Source organism: Perca fluviatilis, chromosome 3 (genome assembly GCF_010015445.1).
Source record: "Perca fluviatilis chromosome 3, GENO_Pfluv_1.0, whole genome shotgun sequence".
Taxonomy (NCBI): domain Eukaryota; kingdom Metazoa; phylum Chordata; class Actinopteri; order Perciformes; family Percidae; genus Perca; species Perca fluviatilis.
In genome coordinates, this window is record NC_053114.1 from 25810552 (window position 1) to 25835611 (window position 25060).

Sequence of the window (25060 nt, forward strand, 5' to 3'; positions counted from 1 at the left end):
AAGTAAGCCATTTTAATTTAAAGACGGAAAACTGCAGTTATGAAAAAAAAGAAGCATTTTTAATTAATTTCTAAAATCATCTTAAACTATTTTCACACAGGATTTAAATCTCAAAGAAATAAACAACACAGAAACAAACAAAAGATATTGGCGTTTCTACAGTGAATAGCTGGTGGGAGCATCAGGAGCCCAGAGGGGCCGGGATGCTGAGCTTCAGTCCTCAGACCAGTTGCCCCGGCAGACTGAGAAGTCCAGCAGGGCTTTCTATACCCTCAGTCTAGATTGCAGCAGCAGGTAGAAGCGCCAAAAAACAACTTCACACTCTCCACCAAAACCCCAGAGAGAGCTCCCTCCCCTCAGTACAACACCACACACACGGATGACACTAGAGATGTACACCCAGTTCACATGGTGCAAAAAAATTTAAAGTCAATACAAACAGATGAGTGCCTGGTGCCTCACAGGACCTAACTGCATGATTACATCTGGAGCAAAATAATTTACAACAAACAAAACAAGGAGATTCTTAACTACTTTTTTTTGTTTTGTTTCATTGTACTTTGTATCGAGGGACCGATAGTCTATGAATTATTTAATCTAGTGGAAGTGATGTAACAGTTTACAAATTCTTAGTTGTTGCTTTTTTTTGATTCATCAAATCTTCAAAATGAAGTTGTCAAAGTCACTGAGAGAGTGAGGTCAGGCTAAATAAGTAGTTATTGGTTGTATGTGCTGTTGGTTTTAAAAGTATTTAAAGGAAGGTGAGCGATGTAAGATAAGAATGATTTCTGTAATAGAGCAGTGCTCAGGGTGTGTGAGCATATGGACTCACAAGACAGTCACAGATGAATCAGAATCAACACTATTCCTCAAACAGTAGGAGAAACACACGCAGTGACAGGGAGGAGAGTGAAAGGATGTGAGGAGACTTAAATAGACAGGATGGATGCTTTCCAGCCCAGTTTCACAGTCCTTACACCTCTGCATCCATCTCTGGAGCTTTTACGTTCAATTGATTTGTCTATACAGTATTTGATTCTTTTTCTGTATTCAATAGCTTTTGTACTTCCCTTTAAACTTTACAGTACAATACACTATAGTGCACAAGAGGGTTTCTGAGCCAGTCCTAGGGGCTCAGAGTGGAGGGTGAGAGCACATCAGCCTCACAACGCTGCTTGATGTTCAAGTAACTATCAGGCCCGACACTCAGACAAGAGTCCCGTAGCCCGGTGGCTCTGCTGCAGCAGCCAGACGATCCAGATATGAGGAGCGGTGCTCAGTGTTTCAGTCCTGCACCGAGTCCCTGGCAGGGCCTCCGTCCAGGTAGATCTTGAGGGCCTTCTCCTTGCGTGGCGAGTAGCTGACACGGTGGCCAGTCTTGAGCAGGCGGCTGCTCTCCTTCTTCATCAGCTCATTACGCTCCTCCTCCGACAGCTCCATAGGCTCCTCTGTGCTGTCCCTGCACAAAGACGACAGAAATGTCACAAATGTTTGAAATCAAATATACTACTGTGGACTTTATCGCCATCTTTTAAGAATTAATGATGGGCTCAACAAAGTGGTATGTGGAGCATTAATTGTGAGGGAAGATAGAAAAAGCAGTTATGCTGCTAATGGAAATGTATTCTGATACCTTTTACTGTGTCAATACATTTCTGCTTTGGTTTAATTTCATATAAAAAAATTATTAATCAATTATTATTTGTAATTAATTTATGCTTTAATAATCAAAGAAATCTCATTGAGCAATTGTAATAATAATCGTGTACACTGATATAATTTACACCACCACGTTACTTAAAAAAATATATTGGCACATGCCTAATCCCAAAACATTAAACTCAAATGAATAAATACCAGGAGATATTCGTGACAAATTACTGCTTGACATAGTTCTGTGTGTCTGAGCACTGGAGGAGAAACATGAATCAGTACTTGATTGTGGACTGTAATTGTTTTACCTGTAGAAGACCACAGCTCCGTCGTCACAGATGTACAGAGGCCATACGTTCAGAGTTGACACCTTAGGGTTCCAGTCCAAATCCTGATGGATCTCCAACACAGATATATCACAAGGAAATGTTCCTCTACCCTGCACAGAACAGACAGGTGGATTCTCAGTCAGAGATGGAATAGATTTGAAAATGAAAGTAAGTGTCCTGTGTTGAGGTACTGCATTTCCCATACCTTTGCAAACTCCAGGTTTTCGAGAGGAACATCGCTCATTTCACTAAGCTGCAAACCGAGGAAAGAAATTAGTCACAAAAGGCCAACGGTTGTTACATAGATCAATTGATGATCAAGCTACAGATCTGCAAACTGTAGTTAAAAAGGTGACAAGACACAGAACTACTCATGTAGGCTTTTAATTCGTTTATATACTGTACATCTGATACATTACTTTACATACTGCTGTGTAGCTTTTGAATTTGCCCCTGGGGAACAATTAAAGCCTTATTGATATATCATAATTTATTTATTGATTATAGTTTGTATTGTTAACTTGAATCTGCAAAGTAACTAGGTTAGTAACTAAAGCTGTCAGATCAATGTAAGCGATAAGATAAGAAGCCTTTATTTTCATTATATTTCAATGAATACAACAAAATAACAAGTGGCCCTCTCAGCGGTGTTTAAAGGAAAACTATATTGCACACATCCACGTATAAGACAAACATTAATTCAGCATTTTTCATAAAAACAAGGGTAGGTAGTTGCTATAATATATTGCACAGTTCTTAAAAAAAAGAAAAAAACAAAACAAATTAATATATATATATATATATAAAAAAAATAAAGCACAGGTCTGTAAAATGGACTGTAAAAACACTAATAAAAACGTGGGTGCAGAGTTGTATGTGTGTAGATTTAGAGTCTGGATGGCTTTTGGAAAGAAACTGTTCATTAGTCTGGTGGTTGGTGTTCTGATGGAACTGTAGCGTCTCCCTGAGGGCAGGAGATGGTGGCCGAGGTGACAATGGTCTTAACAATGTATTTCGCTCTGGAAAGGTAGCGTCCGGAAGTGAGGGGAGAGGGCAGCTGATGATTTGCAGTGCGGTGTTGATAACCCTCTGCAGTGCTTTTTTGTCAGCTGCTGAGCAGCCAGCATACCACACTGTAGTGGAGTGTGAGCCGGGGGAATTTTGGATGGAGCGCAGAACGGATTTTTACAAAGTTGGAGCGCCACCTCATCTCCTACATTACTAAGTAATGATTTTGCTTACAGTGACAATGATTGTGCATGATCATCTCAATGTGTACAGTTTCAGCAGTGAAACTGAACTGAGACACTGCATCAACAGTTTTTATTATGGAATATAGCTATGTTTTTATCTATGGTGTTATTTATTTCCTGCATTTTGCTTACCAATGTTGGTTGACTAGTCTCAGAGCACTGTCAATGTTTTTATGGTTCAACAAATTGAACCTTTTATCAGTTTAAATTATGTGACAAACCGTGAAAAGCATCCAGCAGGACACAGACATACCTTCTCCTTGAGTTCTTCTACACTGCTGCTCTCCAGAATAACTTCCTGGAAGGGCCCCAGCTTCATTGCAGCGGGTCTCCATCTCCGGGTCAGGACAGCGAGCTGCGACATGGACTTCATCTTCTCCGGTTCTGAGAAACAGATCATAACAGACCATAGCATGAGGAAATTATTTCGCCTGGAACTTCACCTACAGAAAGAACATGCTTCTCTGAACTCTGGTACTAGTTTATCTGCTGATATTTCTGGCTTCCAAACATGGGTTTCCAAAAACAGACCGACATTACAATTCCCCAGTGGACAAGAAAGACAGAAAGAAACTGACTGTCTAAATGAAATTAAAGGACTTTTAAGCACCTTTTCAAGCACTATTTATTCATTTTCAGGACTTGAGCTTCCTTGAGGTAAATTGTGATAGTCTTAAATATAACCGCATAATAATTGTGCACAAAAGAATCTTTGCTGCAGACCGTTACGCACAACCAAACTATCACCTGACAGACAACGCTGAGGGCTCAAAACCCCACAGCGAATGCTTCTTAAGTTGTCATGGTGACACACAGGAGGACATCCTCCCTTACGGTCACTTCAGTGATTATTAGCTGTAGTTCTGGTAATGGCGCTTTACTTTGATAGTAAGTACTTGTAAAACGCGGAGATCTCATTTTACTACGCTAACGTAGCGAGTAGCCTACTGTGAGCCCCTGCCTCCACCAGCCAACTCTAATAACATTCAGACGAAGCATCTTGGGATTTTATTCCCCGTAGCTAAAAAATATATAAAATATATAATATATATATATATATATATATATATATATATATATATATATATCCCAATGTAACATGTTTGAAAGAAACTGCAGAATGAGTGTTACCATTGAGAACTTCCAGGAAAACTTCCCAGTTAGAGGAGATGCTGATGTCTTCTTCATAGACATGGTAGTCCAGAAACACCGTTCCTGGGTTCTTCCACGTCTTTTTCCTGAGACGAATGCTAAACACACACACACACACACGCACACGCACACACACACACACACGTAAACACCTACACTTCTTCATCTATTTTTTTTTTTTTAATAAATGTATACTAATAAAAAGTCTTACCTGTCAATGCTAAGGTCAAGCTTACACTGTTCTTTCAACTGAGGGAGCAGCTCCTCTTTAGACTGTCTGACAGTCATGCCCTTGGCAAACACCGTGTCCACGAGGAACTTGCAGGGCTGGGAAACGGACACACACGCACAAATTGTCATCATTTGTGTTCAGCAAATTAGTCAGGTCATATCGACTACAATCTTCTTGAGCATAGTTACAGAAAAGCCTTTTAGGTCATACCTCTGGTTCATTCACTAGTAGTTGATACACTTTCACTCTGTATTCACCCTTTTTCAGTGCTCTTCCTAGTCGAATAGTTATCTATGGGAATATATAAAAATGTACAAGTCAAGTCCCACTCTAACAAAACTACAAAAAAATTCTGACGAATCAATTCTAAATCTGATCCTGACCTTGTTATCATCAGAGAACGATGAGAGCGTTTCGTTGAGCCGTACACTCTCAAACTCCTGGTCGTTGGCGTACACCCGAAACACCTTGAACTGGGTGGAGGTGACACCCACGTAGGGCTCCAGGTTCTGTTTAAATGCTGCTAATGTTATTCTCTTGTCCACGTGAACCACTAAACCTGAAAGGGATCACAAGAAACAACAAACATTCAGTCAGATTGAACACAGATGAACACGTTTCATTTGCACAAGATCGTCAATGCTAGTTCAATCAAGTTCTGCAAGAAAGTCATTGTAGTCATTGCCTCTTGATATGTAATTTGAACAAATTGCCCTTACTTAAGGATGATTAACCCTTTAAACTGCATCATAAATAGAAGGTTCGTACATTTTTGTGTCTCCGACGAGGAGTCATCCTGAGAACAAGGCTCTGCTCTGAAGTACAGGTACTGAGCCTCTGCCTTGCTCTTCCCATTGTCGTCGTACTCGCTGTCTGTTCCAGAGTCTTCTTCAGCAGTGTCCCAGGTCTCTTTTTTGCCCTCATGGGCTTTGGAGCGACGGCTACTTGTGATGCTGTGCGAGTCCAAGCCATTGGCCAGCTGTATGGGCCCGCTGTCTGCATTGCAGAGTGTGTCACTGCTGTGGCTGGAGCTCAGGATGTCGCTGTCCACTGAGCTGGTGCTGCGGTCATTGTTCACCTCAGAGTCTGAGCGCTCCTCACAGGCAAAGTGGTTCTCAGGGTCAGAGGAGGCGCTGCTGCTGCCCCCCGCTGTGGCCCTGATCCGGTTCTCTAACTCTCTGTTGTCTGCAGCCACACAGAGTGAAGAGTTTGAGTCAGCCTCTTGGGTTGGGCTTTCAATATGTTCAAAGTCACTGGTTTCAGAGCTTTTCTGGCTGTCACTTGGGCTGGAGCATTGCTGCTGCTGCTGCTCCAGCAACAGATTCTTTAACTTTTCTGGGCTCTCCTCAAGGATTGCCTCTACAGATTTCCTGTTATCTTTTGAACCCTCAAGGGGCACATCACAGTCACCTCCTACGTTTAAGCAAAGAGTTCTGTTAGCCAAGGTACCAGGAGACTGCTCAGGCAGTAAGACTAACAGCCGGATCGTATTTCCGTGACGATCCAACAGTTTCCACAAGACTGAGTCAGTAAAAGCAACCTGATGATCGGTTGACTCAGAGCTCTCTACAAAAACCTGATAAAAAACAAAATAAAACACGAGTGTGAACAAGTGTTCAAGTAGATTTTCTGACACAAAAACGTCATTAACACAATGGAAACATGGAAGCACAAAAGTTCGAATTAAAAGAAAATGTAGGGACCTTGTTACTCCTGAAGAACCCCTCAGCTTTCAGTGTCTTGCTTGGAACATACAGGAGCCGCAGGTCATTATAGCAGCGCTCCAGGACAACACGCATGGTTTCGGCAGATAGCCCTGTAGCCTGGGAAGAGATACATACATAAGGCTATGGTCTGACCGACTGATCACATTCTTACGGCTAATGCACGCAACTTATTTTACACAATTTTCGGTGTTTAAAAGTTTAGAAAGGAAGAGGAGATGCAGTTAAGAAACCGAGCAGAGTAGGAAACCTGTGCAATAAGCTGTTTGAATTCAGTGATGGTCTGGTTCAAGTACGCCCGAACACTGATTGGAGAGGCGATGGTCTCACTCTTCAGATCCACAACATGGACCTTCACCATTACCTCTGTAGAAGTCAGAAACACACACCCAAACAAAAACATGATATTCATTTGATTGGTATTTGACCATCTAATCCATCATTGATGTGAAAAGTCCATTTGGTCACAACTATCAGCGTTGGTCTGCATTAAGTGGAGACTACATAGTCATGACTAGGGCTGGGCGATATGGCTGAAAACTGTATCACGATATAAGCGTTTCATATCGGTCGATATCGATAATTATTGATATTTTTTATGACCCATTTAAAATAAGGACCAGGAGAAAACTATATTAAATTTAAACATTTTTATTTTAAACTTAACCTTCCTCCGATTATAATCCCCTCAGTTATAAAAGCAGAAATGTCAACAAAACCATGGAAATAACTCAAATAATTAAAATGTAAACATAAGTCTAAAATCACAGTGAAGAAAGAATAAGTAAGAACTGCTTAATAAGGTGTAATAAAATGGTGCAAAGTGTTAAATATAAACATAGAGAAACCTGAAACCTGAGAAGAACTATTTTCTGCAGGTTTAGTGCTAGGTTGGTAACCTGGCTTCTGGACAGTGCTCAGCACGTCTGCCTCCGTTATTTCTTTGTAGCGTTTAGTAAGGCGCTGATGCAGAGTACCTCTCCATGGCGGTCTGCTGCTTGTGCGGTGTAGCAGCTGCAGATGTTGTTGGACGTTGCTGACGAATACGGTTGCTCCAAAGTGTGAGCGCGGCTAAGGTGGTAAAACAAGTTTGCGGTAGTGTTGGTGGGGACGACGGTCAGACTTATAAAATCCCCAAAACTGCCATACTGACTTTTCCTGTTTTATCAACAATTCTCCTGCTTTCGCGCCGCACTCACTTTCCACTTATCGCTCCACGCCGCCGGTTCTGTTATTGTAGAATCCAACACGAGACAGCGATGTGGCGCAACCAAACATGATACTGTTACATGATTGGCTGTTAGAGTGTCACTCCCTACGTTGCTAGGTTACCAGAGAGTGAGTGCCTTTGTTCATGCAACCAAACTTGCTTCGCAACTTCTGGTTTCTTCCGAAGAAGAAAAACAAGTTATCGAACGCATTTTCTATTGATATTGATTACGTGTCTATCGCGATACATATTGTTATCGTTTTATCGCCCAGCCCTAGTCATGACTCTGCTTCATGGGCTTTAATCATACTTTTTTTTTTTTTTTTTTTTAATAAAAGTAACTGCACACAATTGGGGACAACCCTTGTAAAACAAGATGAGTATGACTCAACAGAAGCAGGCTACTGACCTCCAGGTTTGTAAGGCTGGAACGCTTGCTCTGGTTTGCGGGTCTCAAGCAGCAGGTCAAACATATATGAGGACTTGACTCCTCCCAGCAGCAGGCCCATCGGTGTGTCCTCCTCCCCTTCGTAAGAGCGCTCCAGGTACTCGTGGAACTCATCGTACTTTACCAGGCGGCAGCAGTCCAGAGACACCAATCCCTCCAGCTCCATCAGCTGAGGCACAGAAGACACACAGTGGTACTACACAATAATGCAAATAATAATTTTTACTCTTACATTTAAACAATCAAAAGGTCAGCGGAAGAAATGTATTGATTAGCTATGTTGTTGGAAAATTAATAAACCAATAAACCTTGTAGGCCATTTCTGTTGCTTCTCTGAGAGTTTTGTCCTTGTGAACTTCTAGCTTGCTCTCTATCATCAGCTTTACAGGATGCACGCAGAAAAGCTTAATCTGGAGGTAAAAAAGGGAGAGCGCAATAATAGTTAAACTTGCTTTAAAAGAGAGGCAATGCATCAACTGGTCCTCAATCAGAAGCAAAACAATACATCTTGAACAGATCCAAAAAGGACCATGTACCTTGCAAGTGTTGCGCTCAATCTCCCTCTGTCGCTTTTCCTGCTCTTCAGACTCTTTCTCCTTCTGAACCAAACTCTTTATGTGCTCTGGGAAGTCTTCTGCAGCTAAATACTCTGCAGACGGAACAGACAGGGTACACATTAAAATTGCATACTAATTCTAAGACCAGCACAGTCAAGGCAACCCTAGTAATAGAAACATTAAGATTAACATCTGCATAAGCCTGCCACACTGAAGGGATGTAGTGGTGTTCTTTCTACTGGTGTGGGGCACATTACAGGACAAGATCTCAAGCTATTGGCTCATAAAGTGCCAGGACTGGAAAAATAGTCACTTAAATTAACATAATAGCACTGTATGATCACAATGCCTCTAACAAGTTTCTTACACTACCATTAAGGCAAAAGAATTTTGGCATTACCTACAGCAGATTGGATTTAATTAATTTCTTACTTGCATTCCTTGAGGGATCTTTCAATCTATAAATAAGCATATATGCATTTGTAGAGCTGTTGGGAGAAAAAAGATGATTAGAAGATTAATACATGTAGTGGAATATATATATATATATATATATATATAAAAATAGAGAAAATATAGTTCTGTCAGACCTAAGAGAAGCTGATTCATGCTTCAACAGAAACATGAAAGAAAATGAACAAAGAATGAACATGAACCCTCTTGACTTTGATATGACAACTCACCTTGCAAAGGCACTGGAATAATAGCCTCTGCTCCCTGAGGACCCGCCGTGTGTCTTCCTGATATCATCTTGGGTGATCTGCCCAACAGAAATGCACAGAAACGTACTGAATCATTCAACGGATACGACCATGTTAATGATAACTACAATGTTAAAATGACACTGACATTGTTTGCTTAGTTTAGTACACACTGATGACTAACACTGATATAGTCTGAAGTCATTTGAAGTGCTGTAAGAGGACAAAACAGGTTACGAAGGGCTGAGGCTGACCTTGCTAACGTGCTGATCATTAAAACTGTACCACTGGCCATCACTATAGGATTTGATGCAGGCGTAGTAGTGGCCACCTGCAGCGCTCCCAGAATGGACCATGACGGAGAACAGCTCAAAGGTCAGTGAACTCTGAGAATAGACAGAGAAAATCTTATTGTTCACATAAAAGCAACAGCCAAGCTTTGGTTTGTTGATGCTCAACATGCAGGATTAACTGATGCTGACAACAGGGACATCTACTAATGATACCACAGTTGCAATAGCAAGATATAAGCTGAATATATGCTTTATTTGCAGAGCTACAGTCACATCAAATAAGCAACACTGACTGTACAAATGAAGAAAGCATGCACAGCAGGGAGATACAGCTCATAATTCAATTTTATGAAACAAAAACACCATGACCTGCAAAGTGCTGGCTGGGTCATCATCTGGAAAGTGCAGTGCACATTATGAATGAAAGACAGACATTTCATGTAACAAGAAGAGGGAAGTAATGCATGACATGACTTGGCAATTATTTCTGTTTATTATGCATCATTATGTTTTTTATTTTTATTACATCTTCATGAATTTTGTACACACTAACACTTTAAATGTATTTTTTAGTTTGTACGTCTACATTTGCGTATGTACTTTGGTTGTGGGTTTTATATAAGCCGCTACAGGTTTCTACCACACACACTCACATGTATTTTTGTATTTCTTTAATGTAATTTGTTTTTTTATGTTCTGTGAAACAAATAAACCAAAATCAAACTTGTCAGCTTTGTCAGTTGCTCAAAAACATTTCCAGGAGTCTCCCCCATCACTACAATATTGCCACAGCAACTACAGATGGAAGACGATGTAAAGGAAACACCAACATAGAGAGGCACGAAGGGCCTTTAGTAAAGCTTCACTGCTCTCGGAAACTCTACTGAGGAAATTTAAATAAATAATTTGGAGTTTTGATAAAGGTGGTGGTATAAAACAGTGATCCACAATCTGTTGAAGTGTGTTGAGACCTGGTGCCTCTGGAAGTCCTTGCCTCAGCAATTCACATCATTTTCATACTCAGACATTTACAGACCCCTTATGTCCAGTATGAAAGCATCTCCATCTATCAGGGTTTTTTTTATTTTATTTGTATAGGTCATATGTAGGAATGACCTGGTAGCAGGTAACAGCTTTTTCATTTTTAGCTGTTGTAGACCACCGCTTTCACTGGCTAAAATGACAAACGTTGCCGGCTGTATGATATTTTACCTGTCATTAAATAATGTTATTCTGTGAGTAACTTGATGGAAGGCCAAACTAAAACCTGGCTGTAGTCAGGCTTGTGTGCTCTCTGCAACCAGTGTCTGTAGTCGGCCAAAGATTTTTAGGAGGTAAAAGAAGCATCACTCTGAAGAAACTCTGTAACAACTTGAGTTGACTGAGTGTTTCTGTGGTCCCAACAAATCCAACAGAGTGATACGTCTTCTCTCTAGGCTGATCATGTCACATCAGTTTGAGGGGTCTCATTCTCCAAATTAAACTTTCAATAACTTAAGCTTATCAACTTTCTAGTTTTTCATCAGGATGTTTAGTATCTGGGTCAAGAAGACTTAAAAGAATAAGGTGAGCCGAATTTAGAAGGCTCTGCCTGTTATTTCAATGGATCAGATACATATTTAAATCAACCTTTAGGAAAATATAAGTACTTAAAATCAGAATCTGTATCTGCAGATACCCAATGTTAAAGGACTCGGATCGGGGCCCAAAAACTTGATGGGGACATCTCTAGTTATATACACTTTCACACACTCTTCAAAAACCAAGGATATTAACAACAACAACAATACACAAATATCTACTGTATTTAGCAAGTGGTCAAGAGGATTACCTTAGGCTTCAACACCCTCTCTGTGCTGCTGGTGCTGTCCAAGCAGATGCCCTCATCCACACAATCATCGGTGGAAAAGTCATTGCTCATCTGGTCGCTGTGGCAACTGCCTTCATTCTCTGCTCCACTATCAGTGCAGCTCTCTGTCTGAGGTGACTTCTACAGAGGAGGTCATTTCAAAAACAATCATTGAGAGGGGTTAAAATGTGTCACATACTATAGCTCCAGGTGTATTCTTTTTACTTGATCAAATTAAAAACAGTAGACACCTGTTACACACCCAGTGTTGTCATTATGGCCTAAAAGGTGTTTGTAAATTTATCTTGCCCTAGTGTTGTGTCATATTAATGAACACAGAAGCACTATAATATGCACAAAAAAAATTATCCAGGGGTATCACATGTTGTTCACTCACTACTAGATGTATTGGTATTGAGAGGGTATAAATATTTCACCAGTGGGAGGTAACCAGCATGTGATACATTCCTGGACAGAACATTGTAGCGGATTCACCTGGAACACCCAATGGATTACATAAGATTACGACTGAAAATGTTTTGCTTTTTAAGATATCATCTGGAAATGTCACAGTGAAGTTGACCTTTGGGATATAAAATGTCATCACTTCATTATTTTGTCCCGTTAGACATTTTTGTGAAATGTTGTCATAATTATCGTAGGAAATCTTGAGTTATGGCCAAAAACATGTTTTGTGAGGTCCCAGTGACCTTGACCTTTGACCTCCAAAATCTATTCAGTACATCTGAGTCCAAGTGGACGTTTGTGCCGACCAGGGGGGTCCCGTGGTATCGCGTTCACGAGAATGGGGATGGACGGACAACCCAAAACCATAACGCTTCTGGCCATGACTGTCGCGAAGGCATAAAAACATAACCACAGCTTATGTCGTGTTATTGATGTTTTTTTTTTTTTTAATTAAGCCACAAAACATTCACTACTCTGAAGATTTATTAATCTAACGTAAAATCAGAAATAGTGGTGGAAACAGGTAATGCCATTTCTGCTCTCACCTCATCTTCCACATCGATAAATGGACTCATGTCGAGCTCATCAGGGAAAGTCATGCGGTCGTTAAGCTTGATGCGATGCATAGTGGTGTAGTCAAAATCAAACCGCTTCAGCTGTAGTGTCAGCAGGTAGGGTAAGTGCAGAAATCTCAGACCCTGTGTAGAGAGGAATCAGGCGGGTCAATAGCAGAACACTGTCTTCACTGAACACTACTCCCACATCGCGTTTTCAGTGTGCTCACCTTCCGGGCGTCACATTTCTTCTTGCAGCGTTCACAGAAGTACTGGTTGGGCCCGTCAAGAGTTTCTGGTTGGATGAATGCCTGCAAAGCCTCTTCCTGTAGTAGAAAACATTGTTTCAGGCCCATTTAGATGGAGGCCAAAATACTAAATGGTCATAAACTGTATTAAAATAAGCTGCCAGTACCAAATTAAAGGCAGTCTTGATGTAGTTGTGACTGATTGTTTACTGTTATTTTAAATATTTGCTGCCAATGTATTAAAAGTTTTAAGGAATGGAATGTGGAGAGAAAACACACCACACTGCCGTAGGCCTGGCTGGCTCCGAAGGGTCTGATCACAAGAGGGATGTCCAAGTAAGTATCAATCCTCCAGCTCTCATAGCCACACTCCAGACAACGGACATAATCCTTCAGCTTCCCCTGGTACAGCTGGTTGATCAGGTCAGCCTGAGGATATGAGGCATGACAGTCAGGCCTTCTCAGCCATTTTTCACTTGTAACAATACAGCATCTGTTTGAGCTACAAAATGTTCTCTCCCTGCTACATTTGCTCCCTAAAAAGGAGGCACCACTGTGCAATTGTTCCTGTGTGTCACCACCTGCCATCCAAAACTGTTGGATGGATTAAAAATAGATACAATAAATACATTAAAAACAACTCTGAATGTATTGCCCCACTAGTGGTAAGAATCTAAGAATAGTAAAGTTTGGTCTAGGAATGCACCGATGCATCGGGATTCCGATGTCCGCCCCATTTACTGTCGTTGGCCCATTGGAAAATAAGGTGACATGCACCGATGGCAGTAGCCCATGTTTATCTATTTTGCACTGCGTTAATTGGCCTGACTCATACAACAGTAGCCTACCCAGCTGCAAAAAAGAACGGTCCTGTGACATTTCAAGTGTACAACGATTACCGGAAAGCTAATAAAAAACGGAGAGATGATGTGGAGGCCAAGAGAGCACAGACAGCGTAGCTTAGTGGCCGGTAGCATGCAGCTTAAGACATGGCCACTGCCTGAGTCGGGGATGAAGGAGAAACAACAGAAAATCCTCCTGCTTCCCTGAAGTCACCTGTGTAGCAACATTTTGCCTTCCCCGCGAGTGAGTTATGGAAACAAACATTTTTTCATGGGGCTCAATCACATGCAGTTATTCTGTGCTAACCAGGAGCTCATGTGTACAGACCACATGGCTGTAAATACGCACATTGGATTAAGTGTTTGCAGTTTATAATTCACTCCTAAAAAAACAGCTAACCCTGGGGCTTACTGGCCCATTTCACTTTCCCCACAGTAGCTCTTTTGTTTCCATTGGAAAGGTGTTGTTGTCATAAGTCTAGGAAAACTTCTTCTACCTGCTCTGTCTGTTTCCATTTCTGCTCCAGGGCATCAAACATGACCCTGCATAGCTCCTGGACATCATGCTGCTGCCAAGCTAAAAAACAAACGCACAAAAGGTGTAATTGAGTGTACAGATGCAGAAGCACATGGTCTCTCCTTTCACACAAAAAAAAAAACAGACAGGCCATGTGATTCTAGCCACAGCAGAGTACAAATGCTCACCTTCGCTGCTGTCCCAGCCAAAGCTCCGCGTCACATCAGTGGTCTCGATCGCCCGTTTCTTACTAGTCTGCAGCAGAACAAACAGCCTTTGCAGCTGGAAGGGTATACTGGTGACTGGATCCTCTTCAGTCTCCTCAAACTCCCAGCTGAAGTTGGACAGAAGTTATAAAAGAATTTTAAAAGTTGTACTTCGCAAGTAAAACTTCAGAAGGACTTCTGCGAGTTTCCTTACTTGTAGAGTGCATTTCTGAACTCCGGGGTCATGAACAGCGTTTGTAGAAGACTGTTCAAATAGCAGGTCATAGCTTGGTTGACCAAGCCCACGTAACCTACAGTGGTGGGGAGAACAAGAGACAACATGTAAGAGGATACCTGGATTTGTATGTAAGGTGACAAATAGGTAACAAAACCTCACCCGTATCAGATTTGTTGAGGATGGACGAGTAGGAGTAAGACGGACTGCTGTAGTCACCACTGCAGCCTGCAGCGCCGTCTCTCGGTAGGGGCCCGATTATCCGCTCCTGGGAACTGTCATCCAGCCCACTGCTGTCTGCTGTTCCCGACTCATCCTGCGCACATAAACATACAACAAGCAACCTTTTAATAACACTTTTACAACTTTAGTTTCGAAAACCAATCTCACTGTACTAGACCTAACAGTAAAAACAAATATTTTATTAGGAAATCAGGAACTAATTTTGATAATCTTGTACCACTCACCGATGCAATCTGGGGCTGCTCTCCATCTTTGTCCGTGAGCTGGAGGAAATTCCTCTTCCCACCAGGCTCAAACCCAGAATCTGAGAGGGACATCTCACTGCTGTGGTCCAGTGGCACCTAAAGGGAGGCAGAGTTAAAACAAAAACCCCATGAAATCCCTGGAAAATGTAGAAAGCCACATTCAAAACAACATCTACAAATTGGATGAACTCACAAGAAGACTTAGATTCCCCCCGATATCATTTTCAGCAAATTTTCTGTATTGACGCGTACAATGAAAGTAGCTTGAAGCCAACATGTGAGCAATGCTATGTAGCAAAAGACTTTCTGTCTTTCTCCTGGGCGTGCTGAGGACAAGCAAGCAAAGTGCTGCAGTGGAAACATACAGTGGCTTAATCCACTGCCCTAATCAGTGAGATAACAACAGACACAGCACTGGGCTTTGGCCTGGGTCAGCAGCAGGATTAGCTTGTGCTCATTTAAGAAAAGGGAGTGGTACATACACAAATATAGACAACACTGAGGGAGCACATTAGGAATGCATTCATTCATATAAGAGTGTTCTCTCTTAGCAACACCATTCGTACACACTTTGTTTTCTTTGTAGCAGAGAACAATGGTATGGCAAAATCCATTTTTTGAACGCTGATAGCATGAATGAAAAATTATCTGTTGGCGCTGTCTGGGATTCATACATATCTCGACCAATCAGCTTCACTGAGGCCATGATATGGTGACACAGCCCTCTTAATGAAGAAGTGGTAAGGGCTATGAATCCTAACAAGACTTTGTCCGTCTGCCATTTGGTACCGGCCAGGTAGTGTACAGTGTGTTTACTAGTGCAGCTTTAACCTTCTCTTTACTGATACTTTACCGATTTTCAACCAGCTTTGTATCATCATCAACAGTGTGGGTAGTATGTGTAAAGTAACTATAGTAAACTCCTCCCCCCCCCATCTTTCTATCGCTCAGAGCTCCGTGGCCATCTCGGGCAAAACGCCCGTGGCTCGTTTGTTGCTTGAACTACAGACTGTCCTTGCACATACGGACACAAAGAGTACAGAACCAGATCGAGAGAGAGACGCTCTCTCTCAAACTCAGACCGAACTCCGATTTAAACTAGACAGTGTCAAATATAAACCAAGATTCTGTTACTTTACTGCCTGCGTCTCACCTAAAATGTTTTCAGAAACATATTTTAATGCACTGTTCGGCAGTAATACGAGAGGGCCACCTACGGAGTGCAAACTTCAAATTTTCAACACACACACAATCAAGCTAATAAACAGCCTTTTGCACACCTGGTCCGCGACATTTTAAAACCCTGAAATGCAATTTTTGCCGAGACTCAACCTTTTGATTTGACAGGGTAATCACAAAACTTCAGCCTACAACCCATTTGAGAACCATAACTACACAGAGATTCGAAGATGTATGTGGAAAACCATTATCACATGTTGGCAGAAACAAAAGTGATTCATGAATTTCCTAACCATGTCGGGCGTATTTCCCCAAGCAAGGTCAAAAGTGGCTTTCACATATCCAGCTTTGCGGGCAACATCTTCATATAGTTTGGAGAGGGTGGTTGAAGCAGGCAGGTTGAGGGTCAGCCTCTCATTGACCGTCTTTGCACTGGTGATATCCTGAATGATACACAGCACTCTGGGCTCCTCAGCTGCATTTTGGATCTGCAAATCAAGAAGAACAGGGAAAACATAAACATGACATATTGGCTGCATTTTCATTCTGTATTTTGTGTTGTATGGACCATGTGCTGGTGAAAGGCTAAGCGTTAGAATCAACGGTTAAGAAGGCTGTGCAACAAATATCAGAAACACGCCAGTGCGCAAAAGAAAAATACCACCTCATGTCATGCCTCAGTACAGATCGATTTCTGAAAAAGATACAGCTGGATATAGAGATGCGATACATTTTTAATAATTTTTAATTCAACTGAAATGTGTCAAAGCATCAAAAAAGAAAATATCAGAAGCTGGATAAGAATATTTGATTACATTTGTAATCTTGTTTACTTATTCTTTGATCAGTTAGTTACAATTAAATGAAAATGGTAACAATTTCAGACTATTTTATTTATTTTTACAAAAAAATGGAACATTTGCAAAAAGGATTTATTTTATATATTTTTAGAAAAACATGCTTCTAGTCCTATGGAATGGAACAAAAAAAAACTATCCCTTTGGTATCAGAACCAAAACTGAAGTACTGTATTGGTATGTTGATATGGGCATTTCAATTTCAAATAATATGATTATAGTTTTTTTGTTTTGTTTTGCAGGACACTACTTAGTATGTCACTGCAGTGGCAATTATTACATTGCATGTCTCTTATGTTTGATAAAGCGGTTTGTGAGGCTGATTCCTGATAAAGAACGTTATCACGATGCTGCTACATGCATCTACAGTACTTTATTTAACGCCATGCTTTTTCTCCCTCCCAAACCACACACAAGGCAAGGCTACCTGAGAAATCCTCTTCATCTCATCAAAAATATTCTGTCTGCAACTCCAAAACACACCCTAATGATATATGGAGATAGTTAGGGTAAAAAACAACACAAAACAAACACAACAAGGAAATAAGTTGTAAAACATGCCTGTCTAACTACCCTTAAAAAACACATTTAGGCTAAATTAGGCTGACTTGTCGGCCTACACCTATCACTGTTTGGCTGGGAAAAAGCAACCTCTCACCCGATAAAAGGTTCATAATTGCAGGAATATATATTCAAGTTATTCCTGTTTTTGCAACCGCTCTTTGAGGTTTGTGATCTTGGCAAAATGTGACAGGTCCTATAAAGTAGCTGCAGCTGACAACACACAAGTGTATTATGAGATTAAAGGTTATTTTTACCGTGCATATAATCACAAGGTGCCGACATAAAACCACATGTACTGCAAAGCACAGACAGTATTTCTTTACAGCTGCAACGGATTCTAAATGGCACAAAAATAATGACAGGCTATAATGTTGTAAAATATCAGATTCCAGGAAATCTTAATTTACCAAAATGTAATCTAACTACAACTGCACAAGGCACGCACACAGAAGCATAAAAGAACAGATGCAGGTAGTGAAATTACCTAAAGCCAATATTCTAATTAAAATACAATTTATTGTTAGTGGCACATTTTTCAACTTAACCCGACACTGTGGTAAGCAGTGGTGGATCAAGTATTCAGATCCTTTACTTAAAGTGCTCATTTTCAGGTTCATAATTGTATTTAGAGGTTATATCAGAATAGGTTTACATGGTTTAATTTAAAAAAAAACATTTTTGTTGTACTGCACATTGCAGCAGCTCCTCTTTTCACCCTGTGTGTTGAGCTCTCCGTTTTAGCTACAGAGTGAGGCATCTCACCTCTGTTCCATCTTTGTTGGGAGTCGCACATGTGCAGTAGCTAGGTAAGGACTACTACCCAGTCAGAAGCAGAGTATGAGGGCGTGCCACGCTAGCAGCTAGGCGAGCATTCTAACGTGTGTTACAAAGTGACGCACGTTCTGTACGGAAGTAAAGGCTGGACTACAATAGAAGAGTTTGGAGCAGTTTGTGAACAGTGTTTTCTGTTGGAGATGGTAAGTCCCTTTGGGCTGGACTTTGGGTTTTTTCACTTTGTAAACCTATTACATGCACAAAAAAGATTTAACAAAATAAAGGAAATGGAAAAAGCCAAAAAGCATAATATGAGCACTTCAAATAAAAGTACTAATATCACACGGTAGAAATACTCTGTTACCAGTAAAAGTCCTGCATTGCAAATGTTAATTAAGTAAACATGTGTAAATATCATCAGGAAAATGTACTTAAAGTATTAAAAATAAAAAAGTACTCGATGCAGAAAACTCCTCACATTTTAGAAACTGGAAACGATCAAGTTTTTAATCGGCTAATCATTTCAGCTGTACTTGTAAGCCTGTATATTGTTGGGTAGTTTAATTCATACCAACGCATCAGGTTTGATAAACTACATGTTACAATCTTCATTTGTAAAGTAACCAGTAACTAAAGCTGTCAGATTAATATAGTGGAGTAAAAAGTACATTTCTCTCTGAAATGTAGCCGAGTAGAAGTAGAAAGTGGCATGAAAAGAAAAGACTCAGGTACCTCAACATTTGTATTAAAGTACAGTACTTGAGTAAATGTACTTAGTTACATTCCACAAATGGTGGCAAGTAACAAGCCATCAATTTGGATGAACTACAGCATCCAAAAAATGGTTTTGATGATGGCGACTGTAAAAACTACTAAGGAGGTTTTACTTCTTAAAGCTACATTGTGTAAGAATTTCTCCCGTCTAGCGGTGAAATTGTATACAACAGCCAACTGAATATTACTTTCTAGCCCTTCCCATTCAGAGCGCGTTTTAACTCCTACGGTGGCCGAACACAAAATTAGCTCTTAGTATCTCCATCGTTTACACGCAGCTGTTCTAGCCACTCCAATATTAAAGGGGTGATAGAATGATTATATAGGGTATTTCACACTGCTCCTTATGGTCTCCTAATGGGGTATGTAACATTGGTTGAACTTTTTTCGTAGGCCCTTTGGTTATTCCCTTATGTTATGGCCCTATTTGTTTTAAAACTATTCTTCCAAATATGGTATGGTCATGAATATTTAGATGAGCTGCGCGCTGATTGGTTGAGCGACTTGCCATACGCAGACATTAGAGACACGCTGAATGGTTGAGCGAATCCCCAATACACATACATTAGAGGCGACAGAATCTCATATTCCAGATACTGCAATGTTTCATTACCAAATTCACTTCTGAGACTTTTGCGGCAGAAATCAACTATATAAAGCTGAAATATGGGCCGTTTTACAAAAATTGATGGCTAATTGCAAATTTGGTAAGACGTGTCGGACTTTAGGAGCTCCACACAGTCTGACGAGAAAGCGGCAGCCTGCTGGGCTCCATACCCAGCGCAAAGTCACCCTTTGTGGATACTGCATACGGGGCTCCGCGGCCAGCTGCCGGCATAACTCTAATATATTTACGGTTTGAATTTCGTCACGCCACTTATATAACATCATTCCCCAATGTCTTATAAAGCTAACCGTTGTGTCCGATTTGATTTTAAGGCATTTTTATGAACGCGAGGCGTCTTTGTAGGACGAGCAGCTGCTTGCTATAAGTCCCATTCATTACAATGGGGAAATACCGCAACTAGCTAGCTACACTGTCGCCATAACTAAATTATATTTACAGTTTGAATTTCGTCACGCCACTTATATAACATCATTCCCCAATGTCTTATAAAGCTAACCGTTGTCCGATTTGATTTTAAGGCATTTTTATGAACGCTGGTAGCGTCTTTGTAGGACCGAGCAGCTGCTTGCTATATGTCCCATTCATTACAATGGGGAAATATCGCAGCTTGCTCACTTTCGATAATTAAAGTATATTTACAGTTTGAATTTCGCCACGGCATGAATATTACAGGTTCCTCAAGGTCTTACAAAGCTTAGCTAACACTTGTCCGATTTCGGATTTCAATTGAATGTATTTTTGTGAATGTCAGAGTTAGGAGGAGGCTAGCTAGCTCTCATTGATGGACTCCAACTCACGCGCTACTTCAATGAGACTCGTGGACAAGAGGCTTTATTTCCCCGATTGTTTAAATAACTCAACACACATACCCATTATAAGATTAACTGGAACCTGCGGGCTGCGGTAAAAGATTGCGGGCGTAACAAGCTCGCTGACACTGCGGTCAGGGCGGCGATGTAGCAACCCAGGCAGCACCAACACTGGCACTAAACTCCGACACACAGTCGGAGAAAATTTGCAATTAGCCATCCATTTTCGTAAAGCAGCCCATATTTGAGCTTTATATGGTTGATTTCTCGCATAAAAAAGTTTCAGAAGTGAATTTTGTAATGGAATAGCAGAGATCTGCGTGACCTAGCTAGATTCAGAAGACTACCTGATCTCAGGTCAGTTGTGTAGCCTATGTAAATGTTGGGGCGTGACCGTTCTCTTAATACACCCATGGGCTGACAAAGGTTTCCGGTTTTTGGGAAGTTGACGTCAACTTCCAGCTTTGTTGGGATTCGCCCGTTTTCAGCGGCAGTTTCAAAATATGAGATTTTCATAGTAAAGGGGTGTCAATGGGATTTTGAGCTTCTATGTATGTCCTATTTACCCACCGAACTGTCCTCATTCAACTATGACAGGGTAAAATCGGTTTTGCATTCTATCACCCCTTTAACTTTGGTCTTGTTGCTTTGCCTGTCGCCTTAATTCTCTTCTTCGCTTCCCTGGCGAGTAATCTCCCCCTGGCATTCGCCACGGTGCCACTGAGCTTAAAAATGCGAAAGGCGGAGGTATGTCCTTCTTTGGCTAATGTATTTTAAAGATGGCGGTCGTCATTCGAGTGACTCGCTCGTATGTATTCTGAATGATTCTGAATGGCAGATTCTATGCGTACGAGAATACTTTGATTAGTAGGTGGAAGTAATTACACATGAATGAGCACATATTTGTGAAAGAACAAAGGTTTTTTTGCTAAGAATCAACTCAAAAAAATTACACAAGGTAGGTTTAAGAACGATGTCTTGACAAAGTACATAAAGTATGTGAAACAATGCCCCAAAACATTTTAACTAAAACATCGGGGAACTCCAGTGGTGGCAACAAAATCCCAAAAAAGCCTTTTATATATATATAACAAAAGGCAATTTGACAAGTCAAGATACATCTCAAAATCCAAGATAATTGAAATGTTCTTGTTATGACAGAGCATGAGGATATGCCAATATTACTTTAATGACATTTTAATTCCATCAAAAATACAAAGCCATTCACTAGCCACCCACCTTAAATGTTACAGGGTTGTTGGTGTGAGTGTGATTATATGACTGGGATTATTAACTGGGTGTCTCTCCTCACAAGTGTTTCATGGAATCAACTCGGAGCTCTGACTGTCATCTGGGATCACACACCACCGTACTCATCAACTTTCAACACCAAACTGCAACTTAAATCACCCACACTTGAGCTCATGTGTTTTTCCACAACATTAGTCAATAATTTGTAACCACCATCAATTTCAGCAACAGAACTGAAGTATTGGAAGTGATATTTCACTAGGTTTTATGTTCCTGTCCTACCAGCATGTCTACAGAGCTAAAGAATAGTCTGACGTATATTGACAGCCAGCTGATTAATGAACTTGTTTGAAAAAGAAAAAAATTTAAAAAAGGTGCAGTAGGAGTAGTAATCCAATTTAATAAAATATAAACGGACAAAACACCCTTCAACCATGTTATGAGTGTTGGCGTTGCATAGTTTGTCCACCAGAGGGCACTCTACAACGTTCCTGTTGTCAACACTCATTTTTAACCCTTAAAGTTTCATATGTTATGTTTGTATTTTTATACATTTTATTTATCAGAACTTTAATATATTTTGATGTTCCTCTGTTCTATTGTGACAATAAAAACAAAAAAGTTTATTTTTAAACTGCATTATCATATTATATATAAATGATATATCGGATTTTTAAATCACCAAATATTTGTATCGATATCGGTCTTAAAAATCCTTTATCGGTCGGGCCCTACTAAAGGCTACACTATTACTATGAAACCTAATGAAAATTCAAGAGTGGGCAGTGCTGCATCAGAGAATCCAATTTTCCCACCAGCCCTAATGTCATCCGAGTACGTCCTATGCTTGACGTATGACTCGGCAGCTGACGTAAATGCAGCCAAAGTGCTATAAAACAAAACACTCATAATCAAACACTGGGACTTCAGGTTACCCTATAAATATACGTAAATATAACACTTGAATATGACTGCCATGCCAATAGTACCCTCTAGGACCTTTTTGTTAAAATCCACTCTTAAACTGAGCCAACATGTCAGCATACAAATTACCATTAATGGTTTACAGAAGCTGTAAAGCCGATTCATTTTCTACTTCGACAACCATCGTAGAGTAATAGATTGTTTCATGTTACGCAAGGATCATATTGTACGTCGGAAGCTAACCACCGAGGCAAACATGGCAGGATAAACTAGCAGAAGTAACATTGTGACAAATGAGTTCAAAAAAGGAAAGGCAAACATGTTTTATTATAACCAATATTGACGCTGACGTGGTATTACACGAAATAAAAATAACGTTAGCTAGTCAAATCCGCTAACATTAGCGTTAGCTTGCAAATATGACAAGCTAACGTTCACAGTAAAGCCACAAATTATATTCAAAACAATTTGCAAACACGGACAAGAAGGAATCAAAGTAACGTTATGCATCATTATAAAGCTAGCATTAGGGGTAGCTAAACGTTGCTTCAACCCTGTCAGCTAGGTTCATCGATGTAGCTTTTTGCATTTGGTTTAGCAACTTCAAAAACATCTAACGTTAGATTAGCTTGAGTTGTTGCAGACTTCAAAAGCTAACGTTAGCTAATGTTACTTGTGGCTAACTACTGTTGACAACTGTATTTGTTTTGGGGGGATACCATAATGTCAACCGCAACATTTTAAACGCTCAGGAGTTTTCGATGTTCAAAAAGCCACATTCGAAGGCTAGATAACTTAATGATAATTGTGTTCAAGCTTTAACTGACCGTCATTAACTCACTTTGTCTGAGATGCGGTGAAACTAGCCGCTAACCGATGTTAGCTAGCGTTATAACGTTAGTTAGCCGTGTCATGATAGGCCGTCCAAGTGTTAGCAGCTGAGAGATAGCCTCTGAATGATACACCAAGATCGCAAACTCCCAAAGTGGTGCAAAACTTTTGCCATTATTAATGAGCATGGTCTACAAGGGTGACAGCTAACGTCCAGAGCCTGAGTCTCCAACCTGGGCAGCAGGGTACGCGATATAACCTCACCTCTTTGGGTACGAACTGGTTCTCCTGGCTAGGCACCATTTCCATTTGTGCGACAGTTTAGACAAGAAGCATCTATCCGGACAGGGATGTCAGCGAAACAACTTTGCAGCGGTAAACACAAACATGATTTGTGTCCTGTTTGTTGTAAGTTTGGATGCTTGGATAACAAAAATAAACTTGCCAGAACTTGTGTGCTTATCAAAGAGATCGCAACACTCTCGTTACACTACCCAAGCACAAAGTGCCCTGCTATACATGGAGAAAAATGGCCGGTGTTTTACTCCGCGAGAGCTTTGGCGTCACATTCCATCCAGACAAGCGTGCGTGATGTGTGCGGACAGGATGACGTCTGTGTGTGTGTGCGTGTATGTGTGTGTTTAATTGTTGTTAAAGGGACACAAAGATGACAGAAACACACGTAAACACGGCGTTATATGGGTTAGCTTTTGTGAGAGAGCGTGCTGCGGGTCAGCTGTGGGTCAGTTCGGCAATGCTTTCAATTTAACAATGCACTGTTTTCAATCCGATCACACAGCAATGCTGATAGATTAAACTACATGGTTTCATGAAACTGTCACCTGGATGACTACGTTCTGATTTAAAGATTTAGAACACACACACACATACAGTATAAATTAGGGCTGTCAATCGATTACAATATTTAATCGATTAATTGCACATTTTTATCTGTTCTAAATGTACAAAATTAATACTTAAATAAATACAGTTTCTTACTACTTTAAAGTCTCTATCCACAACACTTTAAAGCTAGTTCACCTGTTACTCTCATTATTTCCTTCTTCCATAACAGCCAGGAGTTCAGTTTTCATTAAAACAAAATTATGACTGGTGTGTTAACTGCATGCCAAATAAATTCAGAGCACACAAGGCCATATGACCGGTTGCTGACAAGTAGAGCTGGGCGATATGGAGAAAATCAAATATCACGATATTTTTTACCAAATACATCGATGTCGATATTGGATCGATATTGTAGTGTTGACTATTGGTGCTTTCAAAAAATAATAACACTTTAATAATAACACTCTGTGAATATAATGATTAAGTGGGTAAAGGCAAATAATAAAACAGCTAATCTGGTAAATTCAGAAAATGACATCACTTTACTGTAATGCAGCCTTTAAAACCAGGAAAAGACAGTATTTGTGTCATACCACAATATCCAAAATTTAAGACGATATCTAGCCCCTAATATATCAAAGTCGATAATTTTTAAGAATGTTGC

At 40.5% G+C, this 25060-nt stretch overlaps 1 protein-coding gene across 2 annotated transcripts; it reads right to left on the reverse strand.

Annotated features, from left to right (window-relative positions):
• Positions 1-37: 37 nt before the first annotated feature.
• Positions 38-23859, reverse strand: usp47 (ubiquitin specific peptidase 47). 2 transcript variants are annotated; one of them, XM_039794800.1, is made up of 28 exons: positions 23815-23859; positions 16432-16626; positions 14939-15055; positions 14634-14787; positions 14451-14547; positions 14219-14364; positions 14011-14090; positions 12951-13100; positions 12654-12749; positions 12415-12567; positions 11384-11542; positions 9514-9645; positions 9242-9318; positions 8991-9046; positions 8538-8650; positions 8310-8411; positions 7963-8170; positions 6594-6709; positions 6323-6442; positions 5388-6195; positions 5003-5178; positions 4830-4910; positions 4599-4714; positions 4367-4485; positions 3489-3619; positions 2188-2235; positions 1962-2092; positions 38-1459 (listed from the first exon to the last, which is right to left on the reverse strand). In XM_039794800.1, exons 1-28 carry the CDS (start codon positions 23857-23859, stop codon positions 1285-1287), a joined length of 4101 nt encoding a protein of 1366 aa, XP_039650734.1. In that variant the 3' UTR covers positions 38-1284. The 2 variants fall into 2 exon arrangements, with proteins under 2 accessions (XP_039650734.1, XP_039650736.1); XM_039794802.1 differs by lacking the exons at positions 16432-16626; positions 23815-23859 and adding an exon at positions 15153-15308 and having other exon boundaries at positions 1285-1459.
• Positions 23860-25060: the final 1201 nt, after the last annotated feature.

What these genes read in the sequence shown, in the direction of transcription:
- usp47 (XM_039794800.1), bottom strand. Translation starts at nt 23,859, where the DNA reads ATGGAAATGGTGCCTAGCCAGGAGAACCAGTTCGTACCCAAAGAG. An exon ending in TTCAGAAATGCACTCTACAA is followed by an intron (nt 14,365 to 14,450) that starts GTAAGGAAACTC and finishes GTCCAACTTCAG; the next exon opens with CTGGGAGTTTGAGGAGACTG. An exon ending in TATTCCAGTGCCTTTGCAAG is followed by an intron (nt 9,047 to 9,241) that starts GTGAGTTGTCAT and finishes TTCTCCCAACAG; the next exon opens with CTCTACAAATGCATATATGC.